This window comes from Equus asinus, chromosome 8, assembly GCF_041296235.1.
Source record: "Equus asinus isolate D_3611 breed Donkey chromosome 8, EquAss-T2T_v2, whole genome shotgun sequence".
NCBI classification, from domain to species: Eukaryota; Metazoa; Chordata; class Mammalia; order Perissodactyla; family Equidae; genus Equus; species Equus asinus.
Window position 1 is genome coordinate 86,846,118 of NC_091797.1, and position 19,070 is coordinate 86,865,187.

A 19,070-nucleotide genomic window follows, 5' to 3' on the forward strand; every position below is an offset into this window, starting at 1 on the left:
AGGAAAGCCACCAACAGCCACGTGACTTGCATATTATCGGCCTTTGTGTGGAACAATGGAGCAGCAATGGGTCGCCTCACAGAACTGAGAACAGCAAGTCATATGGACCCGTCCGGAAAGTGGGAGGGGTTCTGCCCTCTGCAATAGCAGGTGAGCAAGAGGGCCTGAAATGAAAAGGTATCAAGGGGCTAGAGCTATCAAGACCCCACACTCTAGAAATCAACCAGAGAGGGCTCCCTTCCGGGAAGGCCCCACACTGAGGAGAGATTCCAAGGAATGGACTCAAATCTGAGCAGGACAGAAATAAGAGGGGCAAAAGGAGGAGAAAGGCCAAATAAAAGCAGGCCTGGGAATCTGAGCAAGCCAGCCAGCACGTTTGTGACACTACCTGAAAACGACAGAAGGGGGAGCCTGTGAGTAGGAACAGCTATGTGAACCAAGCCGCCTTCTCAAAGCTTGGGAAAACTGAATTCACATACAAATAGGAGAAAACAAAAATCAAGGCCCCAAAATCACCGTAAGAAAAAAAAGAGGACAAGGCACAGAATAACATCCCTAGAGACAATACAAGAACGCTAAGAAAACATGCTCAAAAAAAAGATAAAAACTACACATATTTTAAAATAAAAGACTAAGAAGACAATACAAGATGGGAAACATTACAAATCAGAACTTGAAAAGTTCAAAAGTAAGGTTGCAGAAATTTTTTAAAAATTAGAAATAAAAGAAAAAGCTCTTTAGAAATGAAGACTAACCAAGAAAGAACCTAAGATCAAATAAACACAGCAAATAATGCCCCCCAAGAAAGAAAGGTAAAATCAGATTTCAGTCTAAAAGAAATGGACAGGGAAAAAAGCTTAGAGAAACTGACAAATACTGAAGACAGGTCAAGAAGATGAAGCACACAGATGACAGGAGTCCCTGAAGAAGAGAGCAAAGCAAGGAAACAGAACAAACGCTAGAAACCGTAATTCGAGAAAACTTTCCTAAAAAGAAAACTCGCAACTATATATTCAAGGAGTACACAGTGAACCCAGGAACACCAACTCAGGATAATGAACAATATTCTAGGAAAATCACTGTATTTTAAGAAAAAAATCTTACGAATATCTAGGCAGAAAGAATATAGGATTTATAAAGGAAGAAAATTAGATTATCATCTGATTTTTTTGACAGCAACACTTTATGTCCAAAGAAAATGGAATAATATGTTTAGATACTTGAGGAAAAACTGAAAGTGAAGGATTTTCTATCCAGAAAAACTCATCTTCAAGTATCAAGGTCACAGACAGGCTATTACTGATATAGAAGAGCTTAGAGAATATTTTCCATGAGCCTGTTCCTTGGAATCTCTCCGCAGTATGGGGGCTGTCCCAGAAGGGAGCCCTCTCGGGTTGGTTTCTAGAGTCCTGGGGTCTAGAATCTACCAGAGAAGAAACTTCAGATGATCCAAATGACTAGAGAGAGACCAGCATGAGGACTGATGGGAAACTAAGATACGAGAGGCTGTTAAATGTAATGGCTATGGGACCTTGAAAATATAGAGTTTATCGATTTTTAAACAGAGGGAGAACAGAGATAGCATAGATTAAAAAGTTGGTTTTTTAAAAAATTTTCAGTAATCACAGTTGGTCGTGATACTAGTATTTTTACTCTGAAACTACTGTATGTATACTGTGAAAAAGCAAATGAGACACATCCGGATATTCTGATTCACCCACTGAGTCCTTAAGAACCAGGATTCTCAGTGTGGGAGAAAGGAGATAGAAACATAATATTAACGAGGTTAGGTTAAAACTTTATGGTCCTGAATTTGAACTGGAAATATTAAGATGAAGTCACAAGGTATATCTTTAAATACATATGTATATTCTAGCCCCATTTACTTCGAAGATAAAAACAGTGATCACCATGGTGACAATGAGCATTTCTAGCACCCAGACTGTGATCTAGCAATTCCATTTTCCATTAGAAAAACGACGACAGAGCTTCTGAGAGAAATGGCTGATCCAAAGTGTGGTCAAGAGATGTCCAGGAGGATCCTAGAACAGCTTAAGAGACCAGACAGCAAGGAAGCTATCAAAGACACCAAGGTCATGTCCAAAGGACTCGGGAAACATGAAGAGATTCCTGCTGGCAAAGACTAGCCGACCTGAGCTCTGAGACAAGAATCAGAATGATCAAACCCCATGAAATACGTTCAAATCTGTGATTTAAAACAAAATGAAAGGGAAGAAAAAGACAACCCTAATTGGTCACCTTCTGAGGAAGACAGAGAACAAATTCATTATTTTGAAAACTGGGTAAATAAAAGGAAAACAATCAAGCATTTATCCTGTTTCATATACGAACTCACCACTGGGTAACTAAACAATAGAGAAGAGGGAGCATCATCTTATAAAATTTTACCAGCTAAAAACTGAAAACGAAATAATAGAATTTAATATCACCATTTGTGACCCCTAAGAAAATCCTGGTTCTAGGCCCTGAGCAGCAGTAGCTGCACAAATCAAAAAAGAACAAAAACCAGACATCTTGACACCAGGTGCCTCCTGGCGGAAGAACTGAACACTAACTATATATGATCTTGCCAAGGGGTTGAACCTGAATCCCATCACACTTCAGGATCCAGCTGCCAACCTGCAGGGAATTCAGAGGACAGAGGAGCATGCTGAACTGCACCACGAGGGTGCAATCAGCAAAATCTAGGCCTGAAAGACACAGGTCGAAGGTCAGGCTTCTTCAACAAATACACTGTTAAGGACAAGAAAAGGATGTAGGAGGAACCTACAGATTAAGAAAGACTTAAAAGACATATCAAGAACCAGCCCTGATGGCCTAGTGATTCACGTTTGGTGCACTCCGCTTCAGCGGCCTGGGTTCGGTTCCCAGGCGTGGAACCACACCCCTCGTCTGTCAGTAGCCATGCCGTGGCAGCAGCTCACACAGAACCACAAGGACCTACAACTAGAATGTACAACTATGTACTGGGGCTTTGGGGAGAAAGAAAGAAAAGAGAGAGAGGAAGATTGGCAACAGATGTTAGCTCAGAGCAAATCTTTCCCAGAAAAAAAAAAAGGACATATCAAGTTTTTAAAACTGGCCAGACTAAGCTATAGTGTCCAGAGATGCACACCTGAGTGATTAAAACCATCGAGACAGGCAAAGAAGGGAGGATTAGAAAACGCGGACGGTGGCTCCTTTGAGAGCGCAGGAGGGCTTGCGACTGGGCTGGGGCACAGGGAGGAGTCTGAGAAGTCTGGGAAAGTTCTGTTTCTAGAGCTGGGTGGCGGTTACAGGGTGTTCACTTTGTAATAAATCATTTAACTCACTTAATTCACTTTTTTCACTTAACTGAATTCATTTAACTGTTTGTTTAGTGTGTCTTATAATTCAAAAAGAAATGTTTCCAAAGGCAACATGACCAATGATGCTGGAGAGGGAGCGAAGGACCGAAGCTGCTTCCTCAACAGAGGCTAAGACTCTCAGTGTAAAACTCTGGCATCAGGTCTAAATACTGTTCCCTTCTCTTAGCAAAATGTGTCTGCAGCAATTAAAACGATCAATTTAGCAAGGCACATTAAATGGGACAATTCCTTTTAACAGCAGCATATTTCTTTAATATGCTTTGGCTGCCAAAATTATGAGATCACAGGAGGAGTTATCCTCAGCCAAAAGTCCACGAGGAAAAATGGGTAAATGTTTAAATGACACGGTTCAGGAATTAATTTGTGTTCTTGTAAAATAATGTTAACCAATAAAGCTTTCCAAACAATGTTTCTAAGCCTGGTTCAGTCCACAGAAAATGAAGAGGGAAACAGAAGCGGTGTGGTTCTCCTAGCTGCCCAACCAGCGTGGAGACACCTCTTGCACTTAATCAGGGCCCCCCTTCCCTGATCCAGTGCTCCCTGTCTCTGCTGACACCTAACCTCTCCACACATCTTGGGCTAGGATTAAAAATTGATCCAAACCAATAATTACAGTTTAAGGCGAAGAAGAACATAATGAAGAACAAGCAGCTTTAGGGGCCGGCCCCGTGGCCAAGTGGTCAAGTTCGCGCACAGAGCTTTGGCGGCCCGGCACTCCACCAGTTCGGATCCTGGGTGCGAACATGGCACCACTTATCAGGCCACGCTGAGGAGGCATCCACGTAGCACAACCAGAGGCACTCACAACCAGAATAGACAACTAGGTACTGGGGGGCTTTGGGGAGGAGAAGAAGAAGGAAAAAGCAAGATTGGCAACAGATGTTAGTTCAGGTGCCAATCTTAAAAAAAAAAAAAGAACAAGCAGCTTTACATTAAAAAGTATCCCAAACCTTGGCTTCAGATAAAACCTACTTTCGGAATCTAAATGAGGGAATGTAAAGAACTTACTTTATCTTTCAAGCTGTTTGTTTATATGTCTGCATAAAAAGGACTTTCTTTCATTTTTTTGAGGAATATTAGCCCTGAGCTAACATCTGCTGCCAAGCCTCCTCTACCTGCTGAGGAAGACTGGCCCTGAGCTAACATCTGTGCCCATCTTCCTCTACTTAAAAAGGACTTTGTTAACCAGGGTCCACTAGACAGAACATACCTTCTGACGTTAGCTTGGAAATAAGCACTTGAAAAACTCTTCCCTACCTCCCCTTATCTGTTACATATCCCATTTCATCTGTATAACCTCTGGCATCTTATTTCACAGTAATATACAATTCACGCTAGAAACTTTTTCTCTCCTTTTTTGGAAGAGGGAGGGGTCATCATGTGGTCCAATGGAATTCACAGAATTACTGGAAAGAGCAGATGTGTTTACTGTCAATAAGCACGTACACACACATACAAAAGAAGAGAAAAGACAATACAGTACAACCTCTTGACGTAAGGGCTTGTAGAAGGCTTATCTGCAGTTAAACTTGAACGTGGCTAAATCCTCATCTAAGCCAGTGGACAATCAACACTGCTCTGATTTTCTGCTCTTCAAGCCTCGACACACACACAGGCTTTGGGAGCAGCAGGTGAGTCTCCCCGGCCGTGTGCACGCCACACCCCAGGAGCTTACCATAACCGTGCAGTCCTCTGAACCGCTGGCAATGACCTGATCGTTATGTGGGCACCAGTCGATGTCGAGCACGGGTCCTGTGTGGCCACATACTGTAGGGTAGGATTTGTCAATTCGTCCAGTCTGAAAGAAGAAAGAAAACGAACCTATTAGGTAACGCCACAGAGTTGGTGTGTTTTCTGAGACCCATGTCTCCTTTATTACCTCCAGCCCAAACCCTCAACCGTCTACATACAACACTCACACCAGCCAATGTCAGCTGGTTAAGCACTGTCAACTTGCATTTCTAGGAGTAGCTACTACCAAGAACACTCCACCAAACTGGAAGGATCCAAATTTCTAAAACCACAAAGATTTCATTTACTCGACTGCATTAATAGACATAGCGAAAGAGAAAACAAAAGTCTTCTTACAACATACAATTCTACGATAGTCAAATTATAAATTATAGGTCTTTTTACTGTAGAAAGAAAAAAGGAAAATCAAAAAACCTTGGTATTATTCAAAATGTAAAATATAGCTTTTAATACAATAATCCTTGATTATACAAATTAACAGTTCTGGAAATGAAAGGCACTGTGAGCAAGCAAAGTTAAGATTATGAAAAGAAAAGCTTTAGCTACTGCTGAGGGGCTGAAGGACACACGCACTTTAATGTCTCTCTCTCCGCTGTCTTCAATGACCAGAAACGCCAATCTAATACCAACTTGGACCTCATCCACTGTCCAGTTCCACATCTCACTAAGAACACCATTTTTAACGCTGATTCTAAGTAGTCATCACAATTTGCCTGTGTTACACCTTTGAATCTAACAAGCCAATCTGGCTTATCAGACCAATTTTATGTTAACCAAGACACATGCTGTTGTAACAACAGCTGTGCAAAAGTGACTTCCTTTTTTAAACAAGTTAGCGTCAGTTCACACTGAGGGTTTCATGCTCTAAAGGCAGGTATACAAAAGGAATCCTGCAGTGTAAAACCCAACCCGTTTTCTGCTGTTTTCCCCCTGTTATGGCAAGTCGTCACAACACTGGGGCTGGCTTCTTGGAAAATTTTCAAGCTCAGTAAATTCTACGATCTCTCCACTTTGATTTGATCACGGAAATCTCCAGAGAAGCAGTATGCTAAAGTACAAAGACCATGGAATCCAGAGTCTGACAGATAGGGGTTCAAATCCAGTCCCCACTGCTTAAACAGCATGTAACCACAGGCACGTCACATCATCTCTCTCAACTTCAGCTCTCATCTGCAAAATGGGTAACAATGCTACTCATCTCCCAGGATTACCGTGAGGAGTAAATGAGAGAACGTTTTCAGCTAAGTCATAATTTAGTATTACAATTATCTCTATAAGGTAAGTAAAAAATCTAATTATAGTACCTGAAATATAGTAAACAATTAAAAACGAGTGTCACTTATTAGTGCTTCTGGCATAAAATATTAATTTACTCCATCATTAAGAATTACAAATATGTGGGCCAGCCCTGGTGGCATGGTGGTTAAGTTCAGCACACTCCACTTTGGTTGCCCAGTGTGGACTTACACTGCTGTGCTGGTGGCTCAGTTACTAAAAAACAGAGGAAGACTGGCACAGATGTTAGCTACGGGCAAATCTTCCTCAGGAAAAGAAAAAAAAAAAAGAATTACGACTATGTGTCATTTGTGAACTTTTATGGGCCAGACAACGTGCTGAGTGTTGGAGATACAGAAATGAACAGGGTAGCCCCATCCTGGCTGAGCATCTAGTCCAATGCGAGGACAAAAGACACTTAAACTGCCAGTGCAGTATGAGACGTGCTCCACCAGGACAGGCCCAGGGGCAGCAGGAACACAGGAGAAGGGCATTCAACAGCGTTTGCGGGGGTCACAGTCTTTGGGGAGGTTTTTTGCTAAGAAAGGTGGGTCCTAAACGGAGCTGTGAAGATGGCCCTGTCTACAGACCCAAGGCCTAAGTTTTTTCCACACGCTCTCCCCTTCCCTTGCAAAACTAATTAAACCCTGTTTGGATCTCCTGAACCACATCACCAAAAAAGGAATTCATAAAAGAAAATGTTAACTAACAAACAGAATATTATACAGAATCTGGGTGTTACAAACAGAAGCCACAGGGTCATTTACAGGCAGCAAAGCACCAAACTGCCTGGGTTGCAGTGGTGGCTCTGTCATTTCCTAGCCCTGAGCCCTGGCCAAATTCCCTCACCTCTCAACCTCATTCCTCATCTGTAAAACACGAAAACAGTATAGTCCATTCCTGCAGAGCCGATGTGAGGACAAGCTGGGACAATCAAGGTATAAAGCATTTGGTTCTAGCCCTGCACTGGAAGTGCTCAATAAATGTTACCCCAAACTTAAGCGCTGGAACCCCCTCTACCACACCCCTGATCACACCTTTCCGTATGAAGGAACTGCTGCTAGGCACTCAGCCAGGTGCGGCCACTAACTCCCGCATTGTGCACTCACAAAAACTAGTGAGCACCCCACCCCTGGAACTACTACCACCCCAGGTGTCGTTCTGCTGCTCAAGCGGCTGCTGGCAGACTCACAGGTGTTCATTTTATGATATTATTATATTACATATGAAGGTATATTATGTAATACTACGTATTATTATTTAAATTACAGGCCTAGTTACTCTTTTGAATGTGTGATATTTCATAATTTAAAACATTCTGGGAAAGGAAGGCCAGGATGAGGTCTGACACATATTTAAGTAGACATTCCAGAAGGAGAGAATAGAGTGGAAGAGAAGCAAAAACTTCTCTTGAAGAGAGACTTCTCCAGGAAGAGAGAATGGCTGAGAATTTTCCAGGTTCAATTAAAAGCATAAGTCTTCAGATTCAAAAGGCACAAGTCTCAAGCAGTATAAGTAAAAATCTATCTGTATCTACTCACATCCTAGTGCAATTTAGAACACCTAAAACAAAAAATCTCAAAAACAACTATAGAGAAAAGACATTACCTACAGAGAGAGACATTATAATTAGACTGACTGTGGACCAACTTCTCAAAAGTAATTACAGAAACAAAGACATGGGAAAATATCTCAAACACTAAGAAAAACAACAATATCCAGATGAACTATCATTCAAAAGTGATAACCAAAATAACCCAAACACATAAAAGACATTTTAAACAAAAAGAGATGTAGAATTTACCATTTATAGAGTCATATTCAAAAAATTAAATTCTTGGACTTATCTCAAAGAATTTGAAAATTAATTTCAAAGAATTAAGTTCAAGAACTTACTTTAGGAAAAGAAAATGGACTAGAAGAAAGAATTGGGATACCAAAACAACAGTGAGCAAAAAACCTGGTAATGTGGTCAACGTCACCAGGCACTGACTGTCTAACACAGCGGGAATGATGACTGGCTGGAGTACAAGTAACACAAGGCAGAGCTAAAACACCAGACAACAATAACGTGAGCCAGATACGATCAGAGTTCACAGGTTTCAGGGCTCTTCTCTAGAGAAAGGCAGGAAAACCGACTAGCTTCAGACTTTAAGTCACGTAAGCATTCTAAAATTACGGGTAAACACTAAAAGGAAAGACAATGTATAATTTCCAAAAAGTGTGTGGAATGGGAAGAAGGGTGGTGGAATTAAAAAAACTCCTTCGATCCAATACAAAGGGGAAATAAAAAGAAAAAAAGGCAAGAAAAAAAGTATGCAAACCAGAAAGCACAAAGTAAGATAGTAAAAATAAAACCAACTAGAAATCATGAATTGTGGTAAATACAATGGCTTAAACCCACCAGCTAAAGGACAGTGTCTCAGATTAGATTAGCCACTAGACACATTTAAAAAATAATGGTAACAAAAGGCAACTAAAGGAGGGGAGGGGGTATAAAAATCTATGCCGGTAGCTATACTAAAACAGACACACTGTAGGGTGGAGCGAGGCGTTACGTAAGACCAACGTCACTACATGATGCTGAAGGAAACAATTCACCAGGAAGGCACCGGCACCATGAACTTCTTAACTACACAGCTTCAAAACACTGAAAGCAAAAGTGGACAGAACTCTAAGGAGAAAATAACAAAGCCGTAATCTTAAGAGATTTTAACAAAGATTTAAGAAACCAAGCTAACAGATAAAGATGAGCATGAATATAGAAGACTTCAACAGAAGTAACAACTTCACCCACTGGATCTACTCAGCCTTGTAGCTAACATTTTAAAATAAATATTTTTTTTCAAGCACACATTAAATATTTATTTCTTTAAATGAGCAACAAGGATACCACAAAGCAAATCTCAAAAAATACTAGAGAATCAGTATCTCATAGAGCAGGTTCAGAGGACAATGAAACACAATTAATAGAAAAATATAAACCAAAACCCTCCAATGCATCTGAAAAAATTTAAGTTTACTAAATAATTCATATAGAAAATCATAATGGCCAACAGAAAAAAGTTAAAGCTGATCAATAAATACATGACATATAAAAACTTGTGGGATACAGCTAAAATAGATCTTAGTGAAAAATTTATAGCCTTAAATGGATATACGAGACAAGACTGAAAATTAACGAGCCAAGCATCTAACTTGAGAAGTTAGAAAATAAAAGAGTACACCCAAAGAGCGTAAAATTGTAAGAGAAGAAATTATCGAGAAAGAAAATAAATAACAAACTGAATCAACAACAGTGGACAGATTAGGAAAAGAGAGAAGCCATAAGTACCAAGAATTTAAGACACATCATTTACAAATATGGTAGAAATTTACATAATATGAAAACACTAGGAATAATTTTGAAAACTCTAGATGAAACAGGCAATCTCCCAGAAAAAATATAACTTATCAAAACTTTTTCAATAAATAGAAAAGACCCATAACCATAAAAGAAACAGCAGTATAACTCCACACACACACCCTCCATAAATCAATCAAGCACTAAATACCCAAAATTACTAGGCCCCCGATGGTTTTACAGGTGAGTTTTATCAAACATTCATGGAAGAGATCATCTCAAACAAACCTTCCCAGAGAACAGAAAAAAGAGGAGTGCCACTGAACTCATTATGTGAGGAACGTGCAGTAATAAGACAGCGTACAAAGGACAGCATAAGGAAGTTTAAGACTATGTGACATAAATATCAATGCAAACTCCCCTCCAGAAAAACAGTAAACCAAATTCAGCAGTGCGAGTTGTTCTCCAAAAACATGAGCAAAGTGAAAAGACACCTTCACCCTGGGAGAAGATATATATGCAACATACGCTCCTGACAAAGTGAACACACAACCCAACAGAACAATGGGCAAAGGACACAAGCAGGAAATTCAGAGAAGGAAACCTGAAAAGCCAGGAGATATATGAAAAGATACCCCATCTCAATGGTAATCAGAGAACTGCAAATTAAAACAGTAAGGTGAGATTTTACACCTATTAAAACTGGCAAAAATTCAGAAGTCTAAATACAAGTGCTGGCAAGGATGTCAAGAAAGAGGAAATCAGAAAACTGCTCACAGAAGACTATCCTGCTACAATTCCTTTCGAGAGCAATTTGGAAACAGCTGGAGGGGAAGATGCTCACTTCTAGGTGGACTGCAGGAGAGAAACGCTTACTTTTTGCATGAGGATATTAACTGCAGCACTGTTGGGAAGTGTGAAAAAAGCAGAAACAATTTAACTGTTCTTTGCTGTTGGAATGAAAGTTTAACACAAAACAATCATCTACGTTATAGACACAGACACATATAATAAAAGCACACAATGATGACACATACCAACTTGAAGGAAAGGATTACCTGTGGGGAAGGAGAAAAGGAGGAAACGGAATGGCATTCAGCTACACCTGTTACGCTTTATTGTTTTTCGAAAAGGGAGGCATGAAACAAACAGCAAAATATTAACATCTGTTTAATCTTGTGGGTGAGTACATGAGTGTCCTATTATTTCGTTTGATTTGTTTCCTAGTAGAAAAAATAATTAAAATATAACAAAGTCGAGAAATACACCAATGTATTGTTAATTAACTTTACATTTAAAAAAATCTTTACTCCCAAGGAAAACAGTTTTTCTATCTGAATTGTTTTATTTAATCTCAGAGTATGCATTCTTAGATTCTTCCCAGCAAACCACATGTGGCAGCCATGAGGGCCAAGGACAGTCACTGAACTCTCAGCTTCCCAGGACACCAAATCATTTCTTCCAATCTGAGCTAAAAAGAGCTTCTGCTCAGATAGAAGGCAAGTTTGAGGGGAATCTGGAAGGACCGACACTAGCTGTTCTTAATTATACTGAGAAGCTTACTAAGTGACTTTTTTTTTAGGTTAAAATTATGCAACTCTGGTTAAAATAGCTATTCACCAGTATTCTTCAGTCAAGTAAGATATTTGAGAATAGTAATAAGCATTTCTGCCATTCTCAACTCAGTCCGATAAGTCTACAGCATAAAACTACTCAAGAGTCTAACACTTTCATAGGAACTTAAATGTCATTTAAAAAGCAACTGCCACCTATTCCCCCCTTTCTATCAAAAACAAGTAATTAATAATAGTTTGAGGGGCTGGCCTGGCGGCACAGCGGTTAAGTGTGCACATTCCACTTCGGCGGCCCGGGGTTCGCAGGTTCGGATCCCAGGTGCGGACATGGCACCGCGTGGCACGCCATGCTGTGGCAGGCATCCCACGTATAAAGCAGAGGAAGATGGGCACGATGTTAGCTCAGGGCCAGTCTTCCTCAGCGAAAAGAGGAGGGTTGGCAGCAGTTAGCTCAGGGCTAACCTTCCTCAAAGAAAAAAAAAAAATAGTTTGAGTGCTAGGAACTGCATGAAGACCTTTCTATCTTTCATTCTCACAGCTACTTTTATGACATAGCAACTTTATTATCCCCATTTTCTAACTAAAGAAACAGAGGCACAGAGAAAGTCAAGAAGCAGAGATCTAAAAATCACTGACCATTCACACTACATTTTGATAGGGAAAGAAAATTTTCACTATGCCATACGGTTGTGAAAAAGGCACAGAAGTAATGTTGAAATTATTGGCAGCTGGTCATCAGAAACACTGAGTTAATAAAAAACGATACCCCACAAACAGCTGCTTCCTCTGGCTGTAACGTCATCATAAATCCTTACAACAAACACAGCAGCGGAAGGAGCCCCGTACTGCAGCACAACAGAATGGGCATCGACTAAACTTGATAGTGATAAAGGAACACAAAGGAGAAGAAAGTGAGAAAAACGGGCATTTTAAACGTGCACTGATTGTTTCACATAACAGGGTGCCCACAACAAGCAGTCAAGTATCAGCTAGCTGGATTTCAAGGGCTTATACCTCCGAATGTCTTCTTAGCCATAACAAAACCAAATCACAAGAAACGAAAACAAAATATTCCACCCAATGAGTATATTAAATAGTATACTCATTAAAGATTAAAGGGGAGACTGGGCAATTATCAACTGCTGAGAGCTCAAGTACACGGAACTGAAGGAAACCATACAATAACGGCCTTATATGGTAAAGATGAGGACACACGATTCCTGAAAGACATTTTGCAGGAGGATCTAATGAGAACGCATTTCTCACTCATCCCCGCGACACACCCTCATTTATCATCCAGTGACTGATCCCAGGAATCTGTGTCTAACTCGCTCAGCTGGGAAGGACCACTCAGACGCTCTCTGCGAGTCGTGCTGACAGGGAGGCTCACCTGCACCTCTAAGCAGCAAGTGCAAACGAATGCTGAGGCTGGAAAGAAGGTTTCCAGGAATTTAACACCAGCTTTTAGTGTCTTTTCTGACTCAATGGTGACAAGAACCATGCATCAATTTTCCAAGGATTATCTGTAGAATAATTCCATTTACTAACAAATCAGTCCACCGTTTCATGAAGGATGTGTCACCTCAGTTGCATCATCTAAAATATTGCTACTTTTCTAGCATGGAATTGAAAAAACTTAGCTGAGAACAGTATGTTAGCCATTTAAACTCTCTGCTTTAAATAATTTTTTAAATTTATTCATTACTTACGAGTGCCAATCACACGCCACAGGAGAGCTTTCATTGTACCTCTCCAGCTAAAACTCCAAGTGTGGGAATTACCAGCAAGTCAACTCAAGTGGCAAAAACGACCAAAACCAAGATTCCCAAAGGCTCAGGCCCAGAGCCCAGTTCATAAACTTGTGGGACAATTAGTTAAATAGGTCAGGGCACTGGCTTACCGACTATTATCTAGAAGATCCAGTGGCCCGCCTGGGGCCCAGCAACATGAGCCCCAGGGAAAACGCAGCCTCCCAAGTGTGTGCACAGCTGGCACAAGGGAGAGGTGTGACAGCACAATTTCCGTGTGGCTGGCCCAAGCTGAGGCTGACGGCTTTGACATGTTCCAGCCAGCAACCCCTCAGGGTGGCAGAAAACCACCTAGACACGAGCTCTATCATTTGCACTGTGTTTAGGGAAGGTCCTCAAAAATCTCCAAGCCGCCCAAAGACTCTGCAGAGCTCCTGGAGACTGCCGCTTCGATGAAACCCCCCGAGTTAGGCAACACTTTGCTCCAACAGGCATGGGGGCAGCGGGCCGAAAATCAAAATTTAAGCATCAGTAAACACAGAACTTTATCTAACTGCTCTAAGAAGGAACGTTCGTACTTTTAATAACTTTGCAAAAACATTCCTCCTTAGGCATACAAAATTCAGCATAACTCTTATGAAATGATATTTCTAATTGTGAAAGTATTTCCCGTCAATTTCAATGCGAAAACACACCTGCTTCCACCTACATCCAACAGTGTATCTTATTTATTTCTTGCACTTCTTCTCAAAAAGGAATCCATACTTAAGAAGTGCACTCATTCCACGTGCCAAGGGCAGTACCGTGCAGTCAAAAAATTCTAAACACATACCGACAAATACGTACAGAAATCTTCTCATAGATATGTGTCTATAAAGGAGTTCCACTCTGAGATGTGTTTTTAAAGGACCTAACAGTGTATTACAGATGTACCCACAGACATTTTCACCCTCCCAAACACTCAAAATTCAACACTGGGATGCTTCCAATATGCCCTATACATTATATAAAAGATCATTCAGAATGACTATTTCTTAATGTAAGATTGACTCTTCACATGATAATTGTTTTTGATCCACACACTAGCTGGCTCAATATTAGGTTGAAGATGCTACCAAACTGGTGCTAAGGAGGATCAATCTAATAGTTATTGGTTCCTTCAAAATGTAACATTTTGTGTTGGAGAGGGTGTGGAGCAAAGGGAACTCTCATACGCTGCTGGTGAGAATGCAAACTGGTGCAGCCACTATGGAAAACAGTATAAAGAGTTCTCAAAAAATTAAAAATCCAAATACCATACAACCCAGCTATTCCACTACTGGGTATTTAACCAAAGAACTTGAAATCAACAGTTCAAGGAGACTTATGCACCCCTATGTTCACTGCAGCACTATTCACATCAGCCAAGACGTGAAAGAAACCCAAGTGCTCATGGACCAATGACTGGACAAAGAAGATGTGGTGTATATATACAATGGAATACTACTCGGCCATAAAGAAAGACAAAATCCTCCCATTTGCAACAACGTGGATGGACCCTGAAGGTATGATATTAAACAAAATAAGCCAGACAGAGAAAGAAACATCAGATGATTTTACTCATATGTGGAAGATAAACAAATAGATGGACAAAGAGAACAGATTATGGTTACCAGGGGGAAGGGGGGTGGGGGGTAGGCACAGGGGTGAAGGGACACATACATATGCTGACAAATAACACACAACTGAAATTTCACAATGTTATCAACTATTAAGACCTCAATTAAAAAAAAATAAGGAACATTTTGTTAGAGCCACACAACACTCTACCCAGCAGGCTGACTCTTTCTCACAACTAACATGCTTTCACAAAGGCAATAAACTCCCACGGTGTTAAAAAGTGACACACATTAATTTTATCAGTCACATCAAATGCTCCCTCTTAAGAGGCTCAAGGAAGTCTGAGTTTACACTCTGGTTTCCAGTTTACGCTCTGAAGTCCAATCGTCTCAGCCAAACCGTTTCAGGGCGCTGGGTTGGGGCGGCTTTCTACGCCGTCTGTCTCCCTGGTCTAGTCCAGCACGCGCAGCTTCCCAGTACTTTTCCAGCTTCTAGTCTGCAGCCTTCTTATTATCCAGCCGCCTTACAATCCATTGGTATAATCTGTGCTTACTATCCAGACTGGTTACACCACCTCAGGGACCAGGGCCTAAAAGGCCCCCACCCCACTCTGACCCAAGGAACAAGGTATAAGGATTTTCCAAACTGCTCGCCCCTACTTTACATAAGTTTTCATTTCAGGAAAAAAGGGTTATCAAAACCACTCATGTGCCCCAAGTTCACTACCTTTATCATACTGCCCACACAATAAAAGCCCTCCTCGAAGGCACTGAGAGTCACTTATTACTGGCCGTGGAGCAATACCGAGACTCCTGAACGTTCACCAAGGAGGGGGGTAAGTGAAACGTGCTCGGAAGCAAAGGAAGTTTCCAGCCCAGGCATAAGGGCTCCATCCACACCGTGCGAGTTCAAAGCAATCGACAGAGCACGTCTATTGAAGTAGGTTTTCCTTTTTTCCCAACTTCCGTTTTCCCCTAACAGCATTATTTAGGCGGGCACCCGCTCGGTGGAAATGGCCCAAGGCCCTGTTGCTCCACAGGGAGGCGCTCTAGTGGCCGTGGTGGCGCAATGGGGAGAGGCTCGGAGGACCAGGAGCCTCCGCGGCCACCAGAAAGCCTGCTGCACACAGCACATGACTTGGTGACAGGCTGGTCCCTGAGACCACCGGCTCATGCACAGGAACACAGCCGTCTGAGGAGGCTCTGCTTTAAGGGAACAAGAAGCACCCACATCGAGGGCAAGAGGAGGTGCCATGGAGTAACACCCCCAGCTTGGGTGACCCGGTGTAAAGCCAGCCAGCAGCGCCGGCCGCCAGGAGAGGCGGCGTGCCTCCACAGAGCCCTCACCCAGCCAGAGCGGAGCCACGGCCTCCTCGGGCACTAATGCCAGGCAAAGCACTCTGGCATCACAGGTCCTCTTTCAAACCTGTGTTTCATATTGACTAGGCCACTTTAAAAGTCCATTAAGAACCTAAGGAAAGTTACTGTAAAACCATGGCTATTTCATTACCAGAAGGCAAGAGAGCGGCCGAGTTAATGGTTCCTTACTCAACCCTGCCTACTGCACACTGGCAAACAGGGAAGCTGCATTTCCCAACATCCTGACTCAATGAAGCGTGCACAGCGAGAACCTCGTCACTGCAGACAAGGGGCTCCATAGACACTTCTGGTCCGAGAACAAACAAAGACCAGGAACCCAAGAGGAGGCAGCCCCTAGTCCAAATAAAATCCAGCTTGAAAGCAAAAGAACTATGGACGTAAGTGCAAATACAGGCAATTCACACCAAGCACTCAGTGTCAGATCAGAAGGGAGAGCGACGGGCTGCCTAACCCCTCGCACTGGGGAGATGACAGGAAAGGGGTCTCCCCGGGGACCCTGTGAATGACGGAGCTCCAGAGTCACCCCTTCCAATCCCAGGTTCACCCACAAGCCTCAGAATAAAAACCCAGCCTCCCCGAAGGGGGGATGAAAAACAGAAAAACAGCACAACTCTGCTTGTGAGCAAGTGCGCTGGGCTGCATGGCCAGGGCACTTCACATCTTGCAGCAGCTGTAAACAAGCAGGAGGAGCGGAGTATAGACCCAGTTCAGTAGCCTGTATCATTTACTCATGACTTAAAGCTCAGCCAGAAAAGAAACCCAAGTCACCGCTCCTCTGAGAAAGCCAACACGTGCTCCATCCTCGCCCTCCCAGCGCAGCCTGCCCTGGACTCAACTCAGGCCCCACCCCTAGCTAGCACAGATAGTCAGCTTGGCAGGAACAGAAAATTTGCTACATATGGTTATAAGAAGGCTTCTGGACAAATCGGGATGTAGAAACGTGTCCATTAACCCTTGCGTCTGTTTCCGAGCCATGTCTACTCGGCAGACTTTTCTTCGCTGCTTCCCCAGACTTGGGGTGTCGCGTTTATACACTGAGGGCTTCTGGCGGCAGCACTTGCCTGGGTGCTCAGCACGGACTCACGCCCCAGAAAACCAGGAAAGGGTTAAACGTTCTTTGCACTTGACTCAGTGGCTTCCCCTGCCACACACTCCCAGATCCCACCATTCTCTGAGCGCCGCGCAGCCAATCAAAGCGGAGGAAGGAAATTATCCTGGCCGGCTGACAGCGCCAGCTCTGATGGCCATATATGGTAAAAAGCACTGTCAGAGCCGGCAGGCCCGCGGGCCGGCTGCTGCGGACAGATCAGCGAACTGCAGCAGCAGGAGAAGCCGGCTGAGGAAACGCACAAAGGACGGGCCACCCGCTCATCTCCAGGGGAGGGGAGGGCAGGGGAGGGTGGAAGCCGTCATCTGCCAGGGCACACTCTGAGTCACAGCCACTCACTGTAATCAAAAATAGCCCCAGGGTACACTGTGAGGTTCCTTCTGCCAGGACTTTGTGCTCCATTGTTAACTGGGGGTGAGTAGGGTGCACCCCTCCCACCCCAGCAAGACTGTGGAAAACACAGTCACTGGGAGAAAATGAAAAGGCCCTTCTGTGGCACTTCATGTGGTAATGAGGCCGTGCAGTGCTCGTGTGGCTGGCAGCTCGTGACACAATTTGGAAGTCATTGTTCTGCACCTGGCGCCCTCCCCCTGCATCCTCCATCCCCCTACCCTGCCTCCCAGCCTTTCACAGTCCATACAATTGACAGTTGAAGGTACTAGGGCATCAGACAGCATCTATTTCAGGAGGCAGTGAATGGGCATCGAGGACACATCAGGACACTGGCACTGAATGAAATCTCTGCCCATCACACCAAAGCCACCATGTGCCCAATGTCCACATCTGTACGAAGGGCTGCTGGCACTGCTACCCTTGAGCAAAATGGAGCCCCGCTATTTGTGGGAATGGAAATTGCCTGTCGGGGTGTACAGTAAGGGGGAGATGTGGCTGATGCAAATCCAGCAGGTGCTGGCAGTGACTGGGGGCACAGAGAAAAGCGCCATCAGGAGACTGCCATCGCTCTTGAGCTGGTCCATGAAAGAAAGCACTTACCAGCATGGCGCCCGGCACTTAGAGGAAGCCCTCAATAATGGGAACTGCTGCGATTTCATCACTGTCGCCGTTTCCTCACAAGGCATGGTATAGACCAAGTACTTTCCAAACCTTGAGACAGTTCTCTGAGCTGGCAGAATCAAAGCCCGGACAAGCTAGTGTTTTTGTTGTTAAGCCTTCTGATTCCAGGGAAAGAATGCCAACGGTTAAGCGTCATTTAGACCACAGTTTCTGCACACAAAAAAATCTTTCACATTCAGTGGGGGGAAAAATGTTAATCAAAAATATACATGTACAAACCAAATAAAGACTCAGAGATCTAGGTTCTAATCCATGAAGGACTCCACAGCTCTGGGCAATCACTCGATCTGAGTTTCAATTTGTGCAACCAGGGTACGAACAGAAGTATGACAGCAATTACACCACGTGCAAAACTAAGACGTCACTTATGAAAGGGACCCTCCCAGCACATTCTGACGTCATTTTGGAGTCTCATTTTTATGAATGTGACGTGAAGTCACTGCCTTTTCCTGAAGAGGGAGCAGAGGAAAGGTGCTATGTCAATCCCTCTATACCAACAATCCCAACATGTCGAACAGCACTGCTTACTCTGGTTCTTCTCCATACAATGATCAGGAAAACACCAATTTCTACTATTCACACTGAAATGAAGTAAAAAAAAAAAGAGCCAAGAAATGTGTGATTTTTCTCCCCAAAAGCTATCCTTCCGCTCCTCTTACTCCCCCTTCAATCAAACACCTCATTTCTCCAGGATTAGAAAAGCCCATCTCAGCGCCCAGAGAGCCAGGAATCTGAAGGAGTGCGGCTCACACCCAATCTTCACGCTCCCGGGCACACAGCACCTGGTCTAACTCATCTGTTCAGCAAACTGGCTGGGCCCCTTCTGCTTCATCCCCGGCTCCTACACACA

The 19,070-nt window shown here is 43.1% G+C and overlaps 1 protein-coding gene across 6 annotated transcripts in view; it reads right to left on the reverse strand.

Annotated features, from left to right (window-relative positions):
• Positions 1–19,070, reverse strand: part of CORO1C (coronin 1C) — a 72,850-nt gene that overhangs the window by 22,346 nt on the left and 31,434 nt on the right. For all 6 annotated transcript variants that reach the window (XM_044775727.2, XM_044775725.2, XM_070516230.1 and 3 more), the window contains one exon: positions 5,044–5,166. In XM_044775727.2, the coding sequence (XP_044631662.1) occupies positions 5,044–5,166 (123 nt within the window). The remainder of the gene's footprint in view (positions 1–5,043; positions 5,167–19,070) is intronic.